The sequence below is a fragment of the Rhinatrema bivittatum genome, chromosome 2 (assembly GCF_901001135.1).
Source record: "Rhinatrema bivittatum chromosome 2, aRhiBiv1.1, whole genome shotgun sequence".
Classification (NCBI taxonomy): Eukaryota; Metazoa; Chordata; class Amphibia; order Gymnophiona; family Rhinatrematidae; genus Rhinatrema; species Rhinatrema bivittatum.
In genome coordinates, this window is record NC_042616.1 from 49734698 (window position 1) to 49755089 (window position 20392).

Genomic DNA, 20392 nt, shown 5'->3' on the forward strand with positions numbered 1-20392 from the left:
GAGCAATAGGACCAGGAGGTCGGCGATCAAAGAAAAAAAAAAACCTCACCAGAAGGCACCAGATCTCTGACTCCTCTATGTGTGCCAGCCCTGTGGCATTCAAAACACGTGTGGCCAGTAAGCGCTCTATGCTGATCTCGTGTATCGAGGCTGATTAAGGTTCCACTCAAGCCCCTGATGTGTTTCCTGTTTTGATTTACTAAGGGACTTCTTTTCATTTTTTTAAGTGCAAATTTCAAAATAGTTTTCAAAAAATAATTGATATAAGAGCAATGAGCGATTGAAGATGCTCTTTTATGTGAAGATTTTAGGACTGATGATTGTAAGCGACCCGAGAAGCATTGAAGGTCTTTAATTCAGTTGACTCGGGTCTCATATAGAAGTTCAATCTGAATTTTTTTGCCCACTTGATTAAAAATGTTACATTTAAATCAGCATTTGTATAAGAAATTCTGAGGATTAGTTTAGATGCTTTGGCAATTACTGGAAAAGTTCATAAACCACTATTAAGGTGGACTTGGGGAAATCACTGCTCAGCTCCGGTGATAAGCAGCATGGGATCTGTTTACCCTTTTTGGATCCTGCAAGATATTTGCGACCTGGATTGGCCACTGTTGGGCTTGATGACCTTTTGATTTGATCCAGTACGGCAAACCTTATGTTCTGATGCCTAAGTGGCAGCAAGCTGGGTAGATCTTTTACACGGCTGTCGCAATAACTAACCAGCTAGAAATGGGACGGTTCTTCGGGGAAGCCTCTGAGACTGCTTCAGGTCGGGATTGGAGCAAAAGAAAACGGTTACAAGGTGTAGTAAAACAGGAAGAAAAAGAGCTGGGCGTTTGTGAAACATTTCCTTCACCGGTGATTGTGGCTGGCAGAGGGAAGAGACGAGGAGCCCGTGAGTCAGCAGGGGTTTTTGAGGTGCTCCCTTTCCAGGGGCATCTTGACCTTTCTCCCTAAGCCAGTGTTTTTCAACCTGGGTTACCCAGAACCCAGAGCTTCCCTGACCTTACTCCAAGGCCTTCACTGGTGCTGTCGGACCCGCCCCCTAAACAGCTGTTCTCTTATGGCACTGCCTGGCTCTGGGTGGATTTCAGCTGTGCCGTGCCTGAACTCCCACGTCGTCCCTGGCCACGCCGTGAGATCAGCACAGGAGTGTGGGCGAAGCGTGGGCCCAATTACTGGAAGGGAACAGCCGTTTGAGGGGAAGGGCCTACAGCGCATATCGGAGAGAAAGTGAGGGGGGGGGGGGTGTGGTGCGGAATGACAAATTGGGAGGGTGGGGGAGAAGTTTTAACAGCCCCTCCACACCCCCTGTCCATCCTTTCCTACATTTCTCCTGCTGTCCACTTTTGAATTACCTCCTCCCACAATGGCCCCCTTGCTCCTCTGTCCCGTGCAGCCGGCTTAGAGGTGTGTTCTGCTCATTCTCATGTGCTTTTCAAGGAATGCCACAGACATGGGTCCTGCACTGCTCAACTTAACACCAGATTTACTAAGGTTTTGTCCATTAGAAATACAATGGAAGAAAATTAGGTAAATTAGGTCCTTAGTGAGCCCCGCGGAGCAAAATCAAGACCAAACCGGTCTCCCTGAGATCAGAGCCATTGCCACTAGGGTCTCTCGAGGTGGAGGCAGGGAGAGGTGATAAAAGCAAAACGTGCTGCTGGATGTTCAGCAGCCGGCCAGAGCTGTGGCGTGGCACGGAGCGAGATCAAGTCCACAGCGGTATGGGGGCTGCAGCCCAGTACTGAGTCTAAGTCTGCAAAACACTGGCCTATGCCGCAGTTCAGGAAGGTTCTGGGTTAGCGGCCTGGTGTGACCCGCCAGAAAAACATCTCAGCCGGCCATGGCCATTTGATGATCTAATGGAAGAAAGAAAAATGATCAAATCTAAATACATGAGAAACCCACTCAAAAAGATGCAGTAAACAGGTTCAGCTCAGTGGCAGCGCTGTATATTGTGATGGTGGAGACCCAAGTTTGATTTCCCGAGCCCAGCTTGCTCTTCTCACACGGGCCAAGGGCTGAGGATGCGGCAATGGCAGCATTCGCTAGCGCTGGAGGGAAGAGAGTATCAGCCGTTGCACAACGTTGACACCTAGTGGCCAGATTTGGGGTGCGCATGTACCGGCACCTGGAAGGAGTTGAGGAGCTGTGGCCAGTGGCCCGTTGCTGAGCACAATAGCGGAAGGAGTCCAGCAAAGACCAATTCCAACTGCACTGGAGGAACACAAAAACGTATTACCGTAGTCCTGTAATGGTTTTCATAAAGAGGGGTAAAATCTTGCAGAATTAATGTGGAATCAGTCCTTACATTTTGCAAAAAAATAATGCTAAATCAATGGGTTATGTGAAATGCAAATGTAGGAAATATAGTAACATAGTAATGACGGCAGAAAAGGACCAGATAGCTCATCCAGTCTGCCCAGCAAGCTTGCCTTCTGTTAAGGGCAGTAACTGCCGCTCCATGCAGGTTACCCCCATGCACCCTCTTCTTCATTTCCAACCTCTAGCCTTTAGGGATCCACAGTGTTTATCCCATGCCCCTTTGAATTTGTTGATTGTTTTCTCCTTCACCACCTCCTCTGGAAGGGAATTCCAAGCATCCACCCCCCTCTCTATGAAGAAATATTCCCCCCCCCCCTCCGGAATTTTGTGTTTTGTTTTGTTTTTTTTGCCAAGTTCCACTTGTCTCACATTTTACCATCCCGTTCCAACCCCTGCTCCTCCTCCCACACACACACACATCTGCCCCAGCTCTTCTTCACTCACCGTTTCCATGGTCTCCTGAATGGAGGCGACTTTAAAGGCATTGTGCACGTGCTCCTTGTTGTGGTACTCCTCCAGCGAGAGGTCCAGCGCTTTCATCTGCACATCAGTGAGCGTGTCTTCTGTGACAGCGGTGGCAGATGCGATGGTGGCCGCAAAGCCCAGACAGATGGCAGCGAGTGCTCCCTGCATGGGCATTTTTGTGTGTGTGTGTGTGTATGAGTGTTTGTGTATGTGTGTGTGTTCTTCTGCAGTCCTGACTAAAGCGCTTCTGGTGTCTACTGATTCCAACTGCTAGAGTTTATTATCCAGGCTAGTCTTTCATTAACTTATTTAGCCATCGCTGCCCCTCCTCCCTACCTCCCCCCCATCACTACCACACTCAGAACTGACCTTTGGAAAAAAAATCTTGTTTAGAAGTGGCAGCTCATGACCTGATACAGGGCTGTCCTTATTTAATGCCAGGTTTTTTTTTGTTTGTTTGTTTTTTTAATAATACACATTTAATTTCCTAGTATTCATGCTTTCCCCACTTCCACAAAGCTGCTTAGCCTTCCCCCAGGCAGCAGAGGCTCTGAGGCTTCAATGCAACCCTTTTGGCAATGGCTAATTATATCCACTTTCAGCCCCCATCATTCTCCCTTGTATAAAACCACTGCGAAGTTAGCCCTGATCTTGCAGCTAGAAAAGCCATTTGGAATGTCTTCAAAAACTGCAGTGCTCTTATGCCGTCATCAAGAGACATTCTCAGGCGACCAGTAGCATCTGTTCAGTCCTAGAGCTCTGAGCAGTGCCTCCATAGCACTTCTGCTGTCTGCATGCCCCAAAATGTCAAGCCCAGAGATGGATCCTTGAGAGCTCCTGTTGCCCACCAAGCAGGAAAGAGACCTCGGGTTGATGATATCTGATGATCTCAAGGTATCAAATTGCAGCAAGATGGTAGCCAGAGACAAGCTCGGATGAATAGGCAGACAAATAAAGAGTAGAAAAAGGAGGTGATAAGACCTCTGTACAGGTGTTTAGTCTTATTGTGTCCAGTTCTGGAGACTATACCTCCAAAAAGATATAGTAAGAATAGAGACAGTCCAGAAACAGGTTACCAAAATGGTGGAGAATTTGCACAAAAATCCCCATGACATGAGACTTATATGACTTAAAGAGCAATAAAGAAAGTAATTTCCATAGGTAAAATGCCATTTCGCCCTCAGAAATGGGCTGTTTGATTATTGCCCACTTCCATCTATGTGGACAATATTAAAAAAAAAAATAAAGGTTTTTACCTGCGGCTGCAGGGCGGCTGTCTCAGCCTCCTGCGATACTCTGAAGGAGGCAGCTTCATACTGTGAAAGAGAAAGAGAGCCAGCTGTTCCTTCCTCCTGTGGCACTTTGGAGGAGGCAGTCGCCTGTGCAAGCCCCCATCACTTGTGCCAAAGTGATTGGGCACACTTTTTGGCCAGGGAAAGCCTCCTATACTAGGGCTCTAGAATGTAGAAGTGTGCAGGGAAAAAAAATGTTTTTGTTTTTCATATCATTTTTGGGAAGTTTTTTCCCATGAATTTCGGTTTGTGGAACGTTTTATTTGTTTCAAACAAATCAAACATTAAAAAAAAAAAAAAAAAGAGAGAAAAAAATGATAAAGGGGCCTCCCAAGGCCTCCTGTCCCACCCTCCCACCCACCTGGAAAAATGTTGGGGCCAGGATCCCCCCTGACCCCCACTTACCCAATCCAGTGGAGATCCACCAGCGAGGTTTAGGCCCAGGCTGAAGCCTCTGCTATAGGCCGAGGATGCAGTAGGTCGCCGTGACCTTGGCCTCTGCCTAAGCAAGGCCGATGCCTCGGCCTAGGCTGGAACCCAACGCTGCAGCTCAGCCCAGGGGCCAGGTCCCCAGTGCCAGGGCCTTGACCCAGATCCAGGCCTGACACCATACATTAAAATGGCACCATCCACTGGGGTCGCGCCAGAGTTAATTAACTCTGGCAAGACCTTAGGGACGGCAACAGTTGAAGAAGAAAAGAAGAAGAGGATGTTGTCAGAGCTGCTTTGAGGCTTGGGTTAAGGGCCTGGGTCTGACCCTAGGCCGAGGCCTGGGCCCAGATTCTGGCCTAGACAGAAGTCCAGGCGTCGGGACCCAGCCTAGCCACTTCTGCGGATACCCGATGGATCAGGTAATTGATTGTTCATCATTGGCCCAGGCCTAGGATGAGAACCAGAATTGTGCCCCTGCTTTGGGCTTCAGCCTTTGTCCTAGGTGAGACCCTGGCTTCGGGCCTAGGCCGAGGCACCACCATCGCACTCAAGTGTAGGCCTAGGCCCGATGTATTCATTTAAAACTAATTCAAAGAATAAAGTTCGCTTCATTTGTGGGGGGGGGGGGGGGGGGGCTTGATTCATTTCAGGACCCTCTATTGAAACAAATTGCCCTTATTCATCACGTTTTGCACATTTGTTTTACACGAATGCACATACCTACTAGGAATGTGCAGGATTCCATACCGGGTGTCAGGGTTTCTGGAGTCGGGTAAACCCACCTGAGGAGAAACACAAGACTGCAAGGCAGGACTCTGGGCTGAAGAAGGGCTGATCTTCCCCCTAGCCAGCCCCCTTCCCTGCAGTTTGAGCCCTTGGGTTCTGGGGGCCATTAGGTCTTTGCGGCGGCCATACATAATAGTGAATCTGTACAGGCTGGAACCAGACTAAACAAGGCAAGGCTTGGATAAGGCAAAGTTTGGACAAGGCAGACAGAACCTGGTAGGCTGGACAAGGCAGGCAGGGCTTGGCAGGCAAGGCTGGGCAGGCTAGGACAGATGAGGTAAGGCAAGACTGAAAACTGGGCAGAACCTGGAACTAGACAAGACACAGGCTGAGACAAAACGAGGACAGGATTCTAGTATAGGTAGGACTGGACAGGATACAAGAGCAAAGAGGTCTGGCAGGGCACAACAAGACAAGGCTCAAGACAAGGACAAGATCAAACAAGGCAGACCAGGATACCATAAAACAGAGAATATAAGCCCAAAGGCAACAAGACAGGAGGCCCCTTAGGTTACTTGGCAACAGGAAGCTGTGGATAGGCCACAAAGCACAGTACTAGATAGAGTAGGCCCGAAGGTCTCAAGACAAGGCAAAAAGCAAGAAGGTCTGAAGGCTACAAGGCAAGGCACAAGGCAAGAAGGCCCAAAGGCCATAAGGCAAGACAAGGAGAAAGAAGGCTGAAAGGATGCAAGGCAAGGAACAAGGTCAGGTCATGGAGCCATGAGTGACACCATGAAAAGACAAAGGTACACTGGCAGGGCTGATTTACATAGGGCTGAGACTTAGGCGTGGCAAGAGGAGCTTAGCAAGGTTAGTGGTGAGGCTTAATGAGGGCCTCTGCTGGTGAGGAGGCATCATTGCAGGTGTCAAGAAGCTAAGATTTCACCTGTTACACAGCATTATCCTAAAAACCTGCTGCAGCTATGGAACTAAGAGTGCTCACTGGACCTGAGGGCTACTATGGCAGCCACAGCAACATGAGGAATAACTTTGTGGCTGAAAGCCGTGAAACAGCTGGTGGAAGAACAGAAGGGGAATACATTGACCAGACCCCTGGGACTTTTATGGGTAGCACAGCTACTGTACCAAAATGTAGAAATTAAATAGAAGCAGTTAGTACAGGGGTGGGCAATTCCAGTCCTCGAGGGCCACAAACCTGTCGAGGTTTTAGGATATCCTAATGAATATGCATGACATAGATTTGCATACAACTGAGGCAGAGTGCATGCAAATCTCTCATGCATATTCATTAAGGATATCCTGAAAACCAGACTGGTTTGTGGCCCTCAAGGACCGGAAGTGCCCACCCCTGAGTTAGTACCTATGTCATGATGTTAAGAAGGCTAGGAAATGCAGGGGTGAGGTACATGAGAACTTTTAAAGTGCACTACTTAATGGATGATGTCATTGGAGTTAGGATATGCTCTGGGAAAAAAAGGTTTCAGTGGGAAGCTTTGGGCAGAAGATGGACGATGTTGGAAGAGGGTAGCAGTGCTGTTCACCAGCTCTGCCAGATTCCAGATAAAACTGTGAGGAGTCAACCATCACTTAAGGGGAACATATACTTGTATCAGTGTGTAATTGAGAGGACTGAAAGGGGCAAAAGTGGCTTTGAAAGTTACTCCTGGTTCCCTGTGCCAAGGTAAGCGGACAGGTTAGTTAATTGTAAAAGAATTGGACAAAAACATGGAATATTACACCTATCCTTAATAGAGGGAATTGTGTAAGAAGAAGGAGTGAGTGAAAGTATACAGACTGTTCTCCTAACATATTTAAGAAAAGGAATTCTTGATTATTTATTTTTCATAGTTAAAAAATCAGTTCAGCAAGCCAATGGCCACCTTGCTAGGGAACTCCTAGAGTCTTGGTGTTAGGAAGTTAAGCTTTGTTATTGATTTTGTATAGTTAGGAATTAGATAACCGTGGAGTAGAGAACATTAACAAAGGAAAGACCTATACCTGCAGTTACACAGCAGATATCTGCTCCCATCTAACACATCACCCAGGAGACACCCACTCCAAAGGAGACCATCGCACCAGAGCTTTGAACAAAACAAAGGACCAGAGATAAGTGTGCACACTCACATTCAAGAAACACCACACTAGGTCTGGCCAGACTAACAACGCTTTACTGATCTCAAAAGTAAAGCAAAACAAAAAAAAAATAAAAGACTGAGAAAAATAAACACAGAAAAAAAAGGATACTTACCTCAAGGGACTGTATTCAGGAAAAGCTTGTAAAAAGCAAAACAACATAACGAATCCATTTCTTAAAATACAAACTGTGAATAGAACGCAGTCGGAGTAAATACAAAAGATAATATTTGTCTGACTCAGTGGGTTTCAGCCTAAAATCCTACAAGAAAGAGAAATATAACTGTTAATAGTGTTTCAAGTTAGATGTTATACCAACAGAAAAAGGTTTGAATGTATTGACATTTTAAATTGTTTTCTAAGTATATTGCATATAAAAGAGGAAAAAAAAACTTTTCTTGAAGTATTATTTAAAAATAATTTGTTGAAAGATCATCAGATACAAAATCTTGTCTACCATTCATAATCTACTCTACAATCCCAGTTCTGTATGGCTCTGTTCCATGCTGCATATATATAAACCTCCAAGACAACTCCAATCCATGGACAAATGTTTATTAGAAATCCCATCAGTCAGAACAGCCAGTCTAGCTCTAACAAGAAAAAGAACCTTTTCTATAGCAGGTCCAACACTATGGAACTCTCTTCCTGAATTTATCCGAATAATACCTAATCGTAAAGAATTCAAAAAAAATGTTAAAAACTTACCTGTTTAACGATGCCTACAGAGTACAATAATCAATATTTTATTCTAGCCATACCACCATGAAGCTAAACCTTTTTATAAATTTGTTCTATTTGTCTTGCTAAGTTTGTTTTAATTATGTTTGTATGATTGTAAACCGCCTAGACGGACATGTAAATGCCCTAATGTGCGGTATATAAAAACGTTTAAATAAATAAATAAATAAATAAATAAATAAAATTAAGAGGATGTGACCGAACATCCCCCATCCATCACTGAATGCCCTAGTTCCAATTTCAAAGGTGTAATATCTTCAGCTATCCATCCCTCTTGATCCCCTTCCACCTAGGAGAGCCGGGATTGGTTGGTCAGGCCCAACATAACCAGCCATTTTATGACTAAAGAGGTGGCCAGAGTCAGTTCAGAGCAGACATCAGTCAAGATGTAGATGTTTGTCCCTGTAAAAAAAAGCCTTCCCAGTTTTCCGTTTTCGGAGGGGTATCCGCTATGGCAGGTTGTGGCGCAGCTTGGGTGCGAAACACGGCCGTGTCGGGGGTTCCTTGTTCGAGAAGCGAATTGTTATCTGAAAATCTCCTTTGTCGCCTGTAATTAAATAAAACTGATGCTTTCACGTATCGAACAGTGCCTTTATTAATTTTGTGAGCCTCGCGTTCTTTTTTTCCTGCCTGTTTTGTTACAGTATCTCCCTCCAGGGAAGGCCACAGCTACCTGCACACACACATAGGATCACACACCCCACTGTCTGGGCCGTAAGCAAGAGTCAAAAACCCCCCCAGGGATCAAGAGTGAAGCTTGGGAAGGAGTCAGCTAGCCGGAGCAGCCCTGAAGTGGTGTGAATTAGATGTGTGCCCTAAGGGAATCACTACTCGCAAAAAAAGGGGTTACGTATATGTTATACTGTTTATGCCAGCCGAATATTAATTCCCCTCTCTAATACAATAAGACTGTTTAAAGCCTTTATTTCAGGAATCATTTATTGCAGGGGTTTTCGGGATCGTTGCTGTCCCGTAGGATGTTTCCTTACTTTTAATCCCTGCTGGGATTAAAAGTAAGGAGACTGGGAGATTGACTGGACTCGACACACTGAACCCAGCAGAAAAGATGGCTTTTCAGGCGTGTCCCCTCAGGAAAACATCTTGGGTCCCTACTTGCATTCACTCCCTCGGCCCAGGATACCTGAGGCAGTTTACATCTACATAATGTAAATACCTATACCTAATGTTATTCTCTTTCTTTTCTTCTCTCCTCCCAGTTCTATTACCTTGTTATTTGTAACTGCTTCCTTCTACACAAATAGGTTATTGAATTGTTTACTGTACACCCCTGTTATATGTAAACCGGCATGATGTGTTTGCAACATGAATGCCGGTATATAAAAATTTTAAATAAATAAAATAAATAAAATGAGTAAAAGTATGAACATGTGTAAACATTGCACATACTTTAACCTGTGTTGTTTTTTTTTAGGCATTCCTGGGGAGAGGTGGGGGCTTGGGTCAGAGGAGGCAACAAAGCGCAAAGGTCTGGCTAGTCGAAAGTACAAGCACTCTTTTGCCTTAGAACAGTACTGGCACAAAAAGCCAGGCCCAAAATTGTGTGGCTGCTTTTGAAGGGGGCCAATGATCAAACCAAAAGTGGGAAACGTAGAGGTGAGACAGGAGTCTTCCCTGAGGCTGGAAACTTCCATCTCAGCAGTCGTACATCGGCCATACTACACAGTATGCTCTGTGAGACGGCGGCATTAAAACAGGTTATGTACTAACTAGTGGATGCCTTGTACACTGGCCAAAAAATGACTGTACACAGATTTCAACTAGTACAAAACACCGCGACCAGAATAATCACGAAAAGTTCTCGATGCACACGTCAGTCTTTTGCTACACTAGTTATGTAGGTTTTCTGTCATCTGAGGGTGAAAGCGGGTTCTGAGATATTAGATGGGAGGAGATTTTGGGACTAGAAGATTGGAGGTGGGTGTTTATGGAAAGCAGCTATTGAGAGGTCAGTAGAGGCTGGGGGATGGGGTGAGTGGGGACTGGGGTGAGACTGGGAACTGGGATTATGAGTGAGAATATGTGGGACAGGATGCAGGTAGTGTGAGTAGGAGGTATGATTATATGTAGCTAGGGTGAGAGAAAGCTTAAATGGGCTGAGGAGGAGGTGAAAGAGAGGAGGAATGGGAAGGGGGTAAGAGGCAGAAGAAAGGGACTAGAGCCAGGGGACAGTTAGTAGCAGGGAAGGAGTTTGAGCAGGTGAGGGGATGAGAAGCAGAAGTAAGTAGATGAGGGCTGGGGAAGGTGTAAGCACAGAGGATGGAAATAGGGGATTAGGGAGTGGGTGAAAGAGGGAAAACAGGATGCTGGGGAAGGAGTGAGAACAGAGGCTAAACGGAAGGACTGAGTAGGGAGTTAGAGAGAGAGAGAAGAAGATTGGCTGGGAAAGGGGTTGAAAATTGTAGAAAGAGCTGGAAAGTAGGCAAGAGATAAAAATGGATAAAATGTGGACTGGGAGGAACAATGGGGATAGAGAGATAAAGATGTCTCTAGCGTAGGGTGGGGAGAGGTGAGGAAAGGTGCAATACAAAAGATATGAAGAAATGGTAAAGAGGAGAGGGAAAGAGATTGGAATAGGAGAACTTGAAGGGGAATAGTTGGGACAAGTGAGATCAGATGGTTGGAGAGAGTCAGCTTTCGGACATTTATCCCACTGAATATCCAGGACAAGTTATCTAGCTAATTGTGGCCAGAAACTTGTCTGCTTGCTGAATATTATCCCCATTATGTAACATACCATTTCAAATATATTTGAAGTGTACCAATTAGTCTCATGCATGATCTTTATCCTGTTGGGCTCTATGCCATTCCAGACATAAAGCGCCACCCCGGCACCAAGATATTCCTCTCTGTCATTGCGATATAATTTGTACCCCGGTATAGCACTGTCCCATTGGTTGTCCTCTTTCCACCATGTCTCTGAGATGCCAATTAAGTCTGTCATCATTCACTGCTATACATTCTAATTCTCCCATCTTACTTCTTAGACTTCTGGCATTAGCATACAAACATTTCAAAGTGAGATTTTTGTTTGTATTTACATTCTGGTTTTCAGTTGACAGGGTTAAATTGGAATCTTTTATTTCAGGTGAGTTTTTAATTATAGTACTTGGACTACTTTTCTTATTATTGGAACCTCACTGTTGGGATGCCCTAATTCTAATGCATCATTAGTATTCTTTGAAGATACCTCTCTCCGAACCGTGCGCTGCTGAGCGTCTGTCAGCTTTCCCCTTTGCTCTAGTTTAAAAGTTGATCTATCTCCTTTTTAAAGGTTAGCGCCAGCAGTCTGGTTCCACCCTGGTTAAGGTGGAGCCCATCCCTTCGGAAGAGACTCCCCCTTCCCAAAAGGTTTCCCAGTTCCTTACAAAACTGATTTTTTTTTTTTTTTAGTGTGATAGTGACACCTGGATGAGCCAGGGGTGGGAAGGAGAGGGATGCAGGCAACAAACACTCAAACTTCTGTTTGTTGCCTGCTTTTCTGACTACCTATTTAAAACAAAACAACAAACTTCTGTTTTGCTTGATATAACTTCTGCATTTGACACCATAAATCTTTCGATTCTGTGCTCCTGTCTCTCTGCATTGGGAATCTCTGGTTCAAATATATCCTGGTTTAAATTGTATGTCTGACATCGCACACAAGAAGTTAATGTGAAAGCTGAAACTTCTACTTGGTTTCCAATTTCATCTGGTGTACCCCAGGCTTGGCCCTTTCAGCAGCTCTGTTTAATATATATTTAACTCCTCTTTGTTACCTGCTTGCCAGTCTTGGGGTACGCTATAAGTTATATTCCAATGATATACAGTTCTTCTTCCTCTTAAAGTCATCTTGGGCTCTCACTTATCAATTTGCCTCACTTTGCCTTTCTATTATCCGGAGCTGGCTTTGACACAAGAAGCTTTCTCTCAACGTGAATAAATCCGAAATAATTCTCTCTCGTTTTCCTAATTCTGACATTTCTTCCACATTGGTTTTTGATCATCACCGCATTCAAATTTCAAATAAAGGGCCTTATTTTCCAAGGCTATCGCAGGCTTGCGCAGGTAGCGCACGCCCTGCGCTACCTAAATCGGGGCGGAGTCGGCCCCGGAAGAGGAGGAGTCGGGGCGTCACCGGGGCCGACTCTGCGACGACGACGCGGACGGCGAAAAGTTTAAGGGCCTTTTCGCGTCCTACTTCGCGCCCAATAACTACACCTTCTATGGTGGCGCTATTGGGTGAGAAACCGGCAGTGATCGCATCGCAGTGGTGCGATCGCAGGCCTGCGATACTTTAGAAAATGAGGCCCAAAGTGCGCAGTCTTCGTATATTTTTGGACCCTTCACTCTCCCTGAAACCTCATATAAAACCAGTTTTTCAAATCTCATTTGCTAAGCTTCAAATGTTAATTCACTTAAAACTACTGCTTAATTCGATGATTTCCATATGGTCCTGCAATCTCTGATATTCGCTGGCATTGATTATTGCAAGTATCTTTACATCGGCCTTTCTTCATCCTCATTTAGACTGTCACAAATTATTCAAAACTTGGCTGCACGTTTACTGACTGGTACTGCATTGTGTGAACATATCATACCAGTTCTTCAGCCACTACATTGGCTTCCTATATCCTTCTGGATTAAATATAAACTTGTAGTTTTCATTCACAGTTTATTCAACAACCTCTCTTCTCCTTGGATTTTATCAATTTTAAAACTTTATGTTCCATCACTTACTCTCAAATCTTTTAGATGTACCTTTTCATAGAGTGGCACATCTTGAAAAAACTTAGAAACGTGCGTTTGACAGCTGGCCCCACATTGTGGAATTCTCTCCCGACTGTAATCCGTAATATAAAAGATCGCAAAGCTTTTAAGAAAGCACTCACGACTCATCTTTTTAAATTGGCGTTTGGTTCTCAGTCCTAGATGTTTTTGTGGTCCAGCAATTGCAGTTTTATTCTTTTTTATGATGTGATGTTATGTTTACTTGCCTGTTTCATTAATTTATGAATGTGTTTTTATCATTTTTTGTTGATGTAATATTGGGTTTTGACTGTTATTTTATGTCCGGTAACTTGATTGATGGTATTTTATGTATGGTAATCATGTACCCCACCCCCAAAACAAGGAAGAGCGGGTAATAAATATTTTAAATAAATGAATACACAGTTTTATAATACAATAAACAAGAGCATCAATGATGCAAAGCAACAACAACAAATTAGCTCCCCACATTAAAAAAAAAAACCCAAAAGAAAATAATAAAGCAAGCTAGCATAACCCCAACCAGATATATATCAGTGATAAGCCAAAAGTGAGAATCTAATGACGAGACAGAACTTTATTGTATTATTCCAGCTTCTTCACACACTTCCAAATGCAGACAGCCTCTGTCCGAAAAGCACTCAATTAGCAGTTAAAGGCTTGAGAAAAAGCCAGGCCATAGCTATTGTCCTAAACTTACGATAATTTGCTTTAGACCAACTATCCAATGGTGAGGATCCATTGCTTGTTGGATAAACTTTTGTGGCAGTTTGGAAGTTTTTCTCCTTTATTAGGGATGGGGAACCTCCAGTCTTTGAGGGCCACAAGTCAAATTTTCAGCCTATTCCTAATGAATATGCATGAGAAAAAAATTTGCATACAACTGAGGCATGCAATCTATCTTGTGTACAATCATTAGGGGTGTCCTGAAACCCCTGACTGGTTTGTGGCCCTTAAGGATCAGGGGTTCCCCACCCAACCCTAGTTTAGAATATCAGGTGCATTAAACCATATCAGGATTTTAGGCCTCAAACATTACTTTTCAGCAGAAATCAGTAGCAGTCTGAATTAGGACAACAAGTAGATATTGTTGGTCACCATTGTATAACCTTAAATCAGGGGAGACCAACTTTGGTCCTCAAAAGTCACAAACAGGCCATGTTTTCAGGATATCCATTTGCATGCACTAGCTCTGTTGTATGCAAATCTATCTCATGCATATTCATTGTGTATATCCTGAAAACATGGCCTGTTTGTGGCTCTCAAGGACTGGAGTAGGCCACTCCTGCCTCCAATGCTAACGAGGTCACAATGTGATTGGCTGGTGAGACTGCTTTGTGTTATCTTCTCGGTTGTTGTGAAGTAATTTGTGTAAAATGTGACTGCAGCTGGCTATATGATACCATTGAATCCATTTGGTAAAACTGGTTTTGGTGTTTGCAGTGCCTTGTATTTATAGTTGCTGTACGGTTTAAGGCAACAGTGCCAACGTGACGTCACAATTTTGCTTTTCATTTTAAGTTTCTTTATTGGATATTTCCAAAGCAACGAGAGAAACCCTGCCACTGCATATGAGGCACTACAGTGGAAAAAGTTCAGTTTGTCCTGACATAAAACACTATGCAGAGGTACAGTAAATTAATGTCTTACAAATATGTGACACTTCGGTGACTGTTTTAAAAACTGAAAAACTCATAAAACCAAGAAGCACAATCTGCCTTATACAATAATAGAGACAAATATACACAGTATAAGGCGCTGTAATCACCAAAAACAGTTTTACAAAATCGACTCAGTGGTATGAAATAGCCATTGCATTGCTACCACCAGCCCCAATATGGTAAATCCTTCTAGTGTTAAACCTGCTCAGAAGTCTCACTCTGTGTGGCTCACAATTTATCACGGACGTCCCGATGCCGTTTCGGCAGATAATGCCTTGCGCGGAGGTTTACTCCATCAAACGTGCATAAAAGCCCCTGAGGAAGGCATTATCTGTCAAAATGCTAATGTCGTAACTTCCGTGGTAAATCGTGAGCCACAACAAGTGGGACTTGAGTGTGTTTAACACTAGAAAGACTTACCATCACTTCATAATTATATGTCCTGCTTTGCATTTTGTGGCATTTTATGTCCTCAGTAATGTGAAGTAATCTTTGTAAAATATGACTGCGGTTGGCTATACGACACCATTGAATTGATTTTGTAAAACTGTTTTTGGAGTTTGCAGTACCTTGTATTTGTAGTTTAAAAATACCAACTTACAGTGGAAGCAAAACTAAGAAAGTAGCTATGGCATCAGAGTGAGAGGGAAGAAAAAGAAAAGAATGAAAAAGGCATGACAAGAAAATGCAAATGGGAAAGAAGAAAAACCAGCACGGCAACTGAATACCATGTAGGATCTCACTGCAGCTCTTTTCTCCTATTGACTTGCTGTATTACAGTAATAAATCTTATGGGTTGATAAAAGTGCTCTGGAATAACTGTATTTGTGCCAGTTGGCCATCACTGGTTTTTGGTTTTTTTTTTTTTAAATCAAACAAAATCACAAAAGTGAACAGTAGTGTCTCCTCTCGCAATGATACTAATGCACTCTAGAGCGCACTACTTTACTGGGACCTTGCCCCGTACTGGATCCGCTCACCTTTTAACCTCATGCATTACCTGTATCTGTGGTATCAGGATAAAAACATCTGGAAAGATGGGCACCGTGCAGAAAAGGAGGAAGGCTGAAGACAGCGTGCGTGGTGATGAAAGATGACAGAGAGAGCCTGAAAACTAGAGAGACGAAATTGCAGAGAGCTTAGGGGGGAGCAAAGCGAAGAGCAGCGTTGGATGGCTGAAGTAAAGAAAAGTGCGTGGCGTTACCTGTGATAAGGTAACCCCTGCCTGCTTAAAATGAAAGGAGCACAAGAAGATAATAAGACCAATATTAATCCGTGAAATCAGAGTGTTGGGGAACAAGAACGAAAGAGGAACAGGACATGAATGTGACAAAGATGAGGATGAGACTCCGGATATCTGGGGGTGGTATCGAGTGAACCAGGTCAGGCATGAAGAAGCAAAAAGGCTGACAGTGGCCGCCTTCGTAGAGGAGAGGAGGGAAAGAAGACTGGTGTGATTTGGACACTTGGAAAGAAGAGATGAAAGTTGGGTTGGCAGAAAGGTATTGAAAGTGCAGGTGGACGGTAAAAGGTCCAAAGGAAGATCAAAACCCAGGTGGATCAAAACCATTCACTAGGATATCAAAGGCCACGGTCCAAGCAAGAGAACCATGCTTGACCAGCGGGCTGGGACAACAGACCCTACATGAGTGGGAAGCACACACAGGAAGAAGGAGGAGGAGGTGGTAAAAGCATCCCTTGACACGGATATATTAATGCAAGGCAAATCATAGACCTTTTTGTAAGCATATGGTCAAAAGGAATCTCCATCAGCAATGCTGGCAAAATCAATGACATTAAGCTGCTTTAGATTCATTAGACAAATTCTTGTTGATGGAAAGCTGAGCAATTAAGAAGGAAGTTTGTCCTCTTCTCCTTCCCAACATTACTTTGAATTATGCTGCTGGTAAATGATTTTGATGAGTCTTAAACCAGTCTCTTCCACTTTCCACTCTTCACTAATTGGCTTAGAGTCTCTGAACACAGATCCCACTGGAGATTGGTAACCAAAATCAAGACTGGTCATTTTCATTCTCTTTGCCGAGATGTCTTTTTATTTAAGATCTCTCCTTTCTGGCCTTTTCACCATTTGTATCCTGTGAAATGAGATGACAATAGGTGAGAGGTTATTCTTGGCCGTTTGACAGTGAACCTCATGATTGAAGCCCCCAGTTTCCTGTGGCAGACTTTTCAAGATTTTGCAGCATAAACTAGCTAATTCTGCAGCAGATTTTTAAAAATGTGCATAAATATTCATATCTGAATGCAAAAATAAATCTATTTTGTTGAAAACAATTCATATTACATATTGTTTAAAAGCAAACTCTGCAAATGAAAACTGTACCAAGTGCAAAAATCAATAATTTATCAAGTTAAGACAATAACAGGTACATTTTCAAAGGAGTTAACCCATATACATGTAACATACTTTTGCAGCAATTTTCAAAAGCTATTTACCCATGTTATGTGCATTTAATATGGACAAAAAAACTAGTAACAATTCAATGGCATATAGTGTAGCAATTTTCAAAAGCCCATTTATATGGGTAAAGTGCATTTACACGTGTAAAACCCACTTTTAATCATGTAAATACTTTTGAAAACAGGCCCATAAAGTACAAACTTTTAATTCTCAGTTTTGCTTTGAATTGAAATAGTGCAACCATCCTTTTTATAATTTCTTGAGAAAGCCCTTGTCATCTTTCTGAGCATATGGGTTTATGTGTGGTAAAAACATCGACATCAGCAGCTTGTCATGCTGTTAATTACACAGAAAGATATGTGCACATAGATTGGACACATAATAACAGATCTAAAAACAGATTGAATTAGCACAGGCTTGAAATTTATCAGCAGTAGTTGCAGTCAAAGCTTATATAAATTGAAATTAATGCCTTTTCTGCCAGCTGTGAGACACCAGCAGTTGCAGATTTCCAGAAACACATCCAGGTCTTGTAAATGCTATTTGATTGGCCATATATGCAGGGGCAAGGGCCTTTTTATAAAGATGAAATTTAATCTAAAGGGACATTACTCCACCCAGAAATTATATCAAAATCATCTTTGGTTTAATAAGGATTTAAGAAATCTTTGAGGGGTGAAACATTCTGATTGCCTTCTCTGTCCACTCCAACTTCAACCCCCACTCTTGTTCACATAAGGACAGGAGAAAAAGGGTTGGAGAAACAGAAGGAGAGGGTTCCTTGCCAGAGGAGGGGCTAGAGCAGAGTAAGAGCTGAAAGTGAAAGCAGGCAGGCACCTTGCAGCTTTCTTCAAAAGATTGAATTAAAAGAGGTGATAAAACTTTCAGGAATGTTGATTCTGTAGCATCTTGTCAATTATGTGGCAACAAGCTAATTATGTGGTTTCTTCCCATGGCACAATCATAGGAGGCTAGGGACACTGTTTATGGTTTGCAACAGGACTGCATAAAATGGTCATAATAAAGCTGATGAACCACTTGTGCTGTGGGAACAGGTATGGCAATTAGAGTCCTGAGATACAAGTCAGAAGAAATTCTGGGGTTTCATGTGAGCTCAAATTCCCTTGAGCAGCGACTCCATTTAAACTCCGGCCCCATTTTACCCAGTTGTGATTGGGTAATAATAATTGTGCTCCAGAAATGTTCTTCCAGACATTTCCCTCCATTTTTTAAATATTAAAAGTATAAAGAACATTGTAAATTTGTTTGAATAAAGGCCACTATATAAGCTATTGTCACTATTAGTAGCAGTAGTAGTAAACACTAATCCTCACTTCCAGGTCCTTCTAGACACAAGGAATATGGGACAGAAGTAGTATACTGAATTCCAACCAAAGGGAATTTAGCCATGTTCACGCAAGTACAGGACCATGAGAGAAGCATTATTTAACTCTGATGCAAAAACATAAATACAATAAAAAATCTTTTATAAACAGATATTAAGAAATTATATTCAGACCACATATATATACTATATTGAAAATCTTGTGTATGAGTTAAGATAGGGGTTGCACTCTTCAACCAGAAATACCTCAATTACAGAAAAAGTGGATAATGTCTGTCATGTTCTTTTATGGCTAGTAGCAGATGCATCCTTACCCCAACAACTCCTCCTCCTTTCACTGAGATGTGCGTTGCATTAACACCGCAGCAGCCGTGGCAGCGATCGATGGTAGCATTTGATTCTCTTCCGAGGGCCTCTGTAAGATTGACCCTTATCTCTATCTTATCCTATCGAAAGAAAAAGAGAGGGAGAATGAGCAGAGGCATGGGGGTTTGCTTTGGGAAGGAGCAAGAATTTGGCATTAGGCAAGTGGCATCCATAAGCACCTTCCAAACGTTAGAAGCACTATCACAGAGTCAGAATCCTGGTCTCAGAGGACCTCAAATACTAAGAGATTATGGGCAGGACTGGCGAAAGGATGTTAGGTGCCCTAGGCAAACCTTACAGTCTGGCATCTTCCCCCCACTCCACCCCCCCCCCCCCCCCCACACACACACACAGCTCCGCATACACAATTTACAATTGCATTTATAACAGATTTTACTTGAAAAATGAAATTCTGAGATAAAAAATTAAAGGTAGTAAAAGGGACGCCCGTGCGCCCACAAACACACGTATCTCGCCGCGCACAAAAATACACGCTATTTCTTTACACACACCCCAGCTTCCCATTAGGCGTCTGGTCTGTGAGAGAGAGAGAGGGCTCGGTCTGATACTCTCTATATGGACCATTGTAAGGGGGCACTTTGATTCGGGGTGAGTTTTCGGGAGGCGGGTTGGGGTTAGGGGGTGTGGTTGCAGACGCACTCAGAGATATCCGTTGTAAAATTGACTCCATTAAAGAATTTTAGACCTTATAAGCGATGACAATTCTAAAAGAGGAGTTTATTTGTAGACCGCAGTCTCTGCCAGCTGCACTGTACAAATCAACTCCTTTTCATCGCTTATAAGAATTAAAATTCTTTAACGATGTCAATTTTACAATGAATATCTCTGAATGTTTCTGTAACATCACCCCCCCCCCCCAAATCCCAACCCACCTCCCAAAAACTCACCCCGAATCGAAGTGCCCCCTTCCAATGGTGCAGATATTGAGTGCCAGGCTGAGCCCTATAAAGAGTCTCTCTCTCTCTCTCTCTCTCTCTCCCCACCAGATGCCGAGCAGGAAGCTGTGTAACATGCCAGCTGAGAAAAATCTGGAGTTGTGCTGGTCCCACCTCTGGAATGCCCATGCCCTGCCCCTTTTCCCTGGCCACTCACACCATTCCTGGCTTTCTAAAATTGGTGTAGCTCCCGCACAGCCCACCTGCGCGCGCGCGTATGAGGCCGTTTTTGCGTGCGCAAGGCTCTTAAAATCTGCCTTACAATATACACGTTGTTGTGGCAGTTTTATATGTGCAGCTCCGGTGCCAACCAGAAAACTCTGGAACTTGGAACGCCTATGGCATTAGGCCTGAAGTAACGTGTTGGGTATGGGCTCGGTCCTCCTGTACCAAACAGCACAGATAGCCACCCTATCTATGAAAAGGCAACACCACGGATATTACACCGGACTCTAAAACATCACTACACCTCGGTTCATTAAAGTTTTAGGGGTTAAAAAAAAAAAAAATTCAGGAAAACCGAACAGGCCAAGCCACTATAGATTCCTACAAAGAAAGCACAGGCTAACAGAATGCTTCACCTCAAGTCACGCATGGAGAACACAGACCACCAAACAGAGAATAAAGACACCATAAAGTATAACTAGAAATGCGCAGGCAAAAACTGAACTATAAATTGCAACACCCCAGGCTGTCTCTGTGCAGTACAACATGGAAAAGTTGTGCTTCCTTGG

General features: G+C 43.4%; 1 protein-coding gene across 1 annotated transcript in view; it reads right to left on the minus strand.

Moving 5' to 3' along the window:
* The window catches only part of LOC115083921 (retinoic acid receptor responder protein 2-like), a 40960-nt gene extending 37902 nt beyond the window's left edge, over window positions 1-3058 (minus strand). Inside the window, exon 1 of the mRNA XM_029588019.1 lies at window positions 2776-3058. Within this exon, the coding sequence (XP_029443879.1) occupies window positions 2776-2970 (195 nt within the window). The 5' untranslated portion in view covers window positions 2971-3058. The remainder of the gene's footprint in view (window positions 1-2775) is intronic.
* Window positions 3059-20392: the final 17334 nt, after the last annotated feature.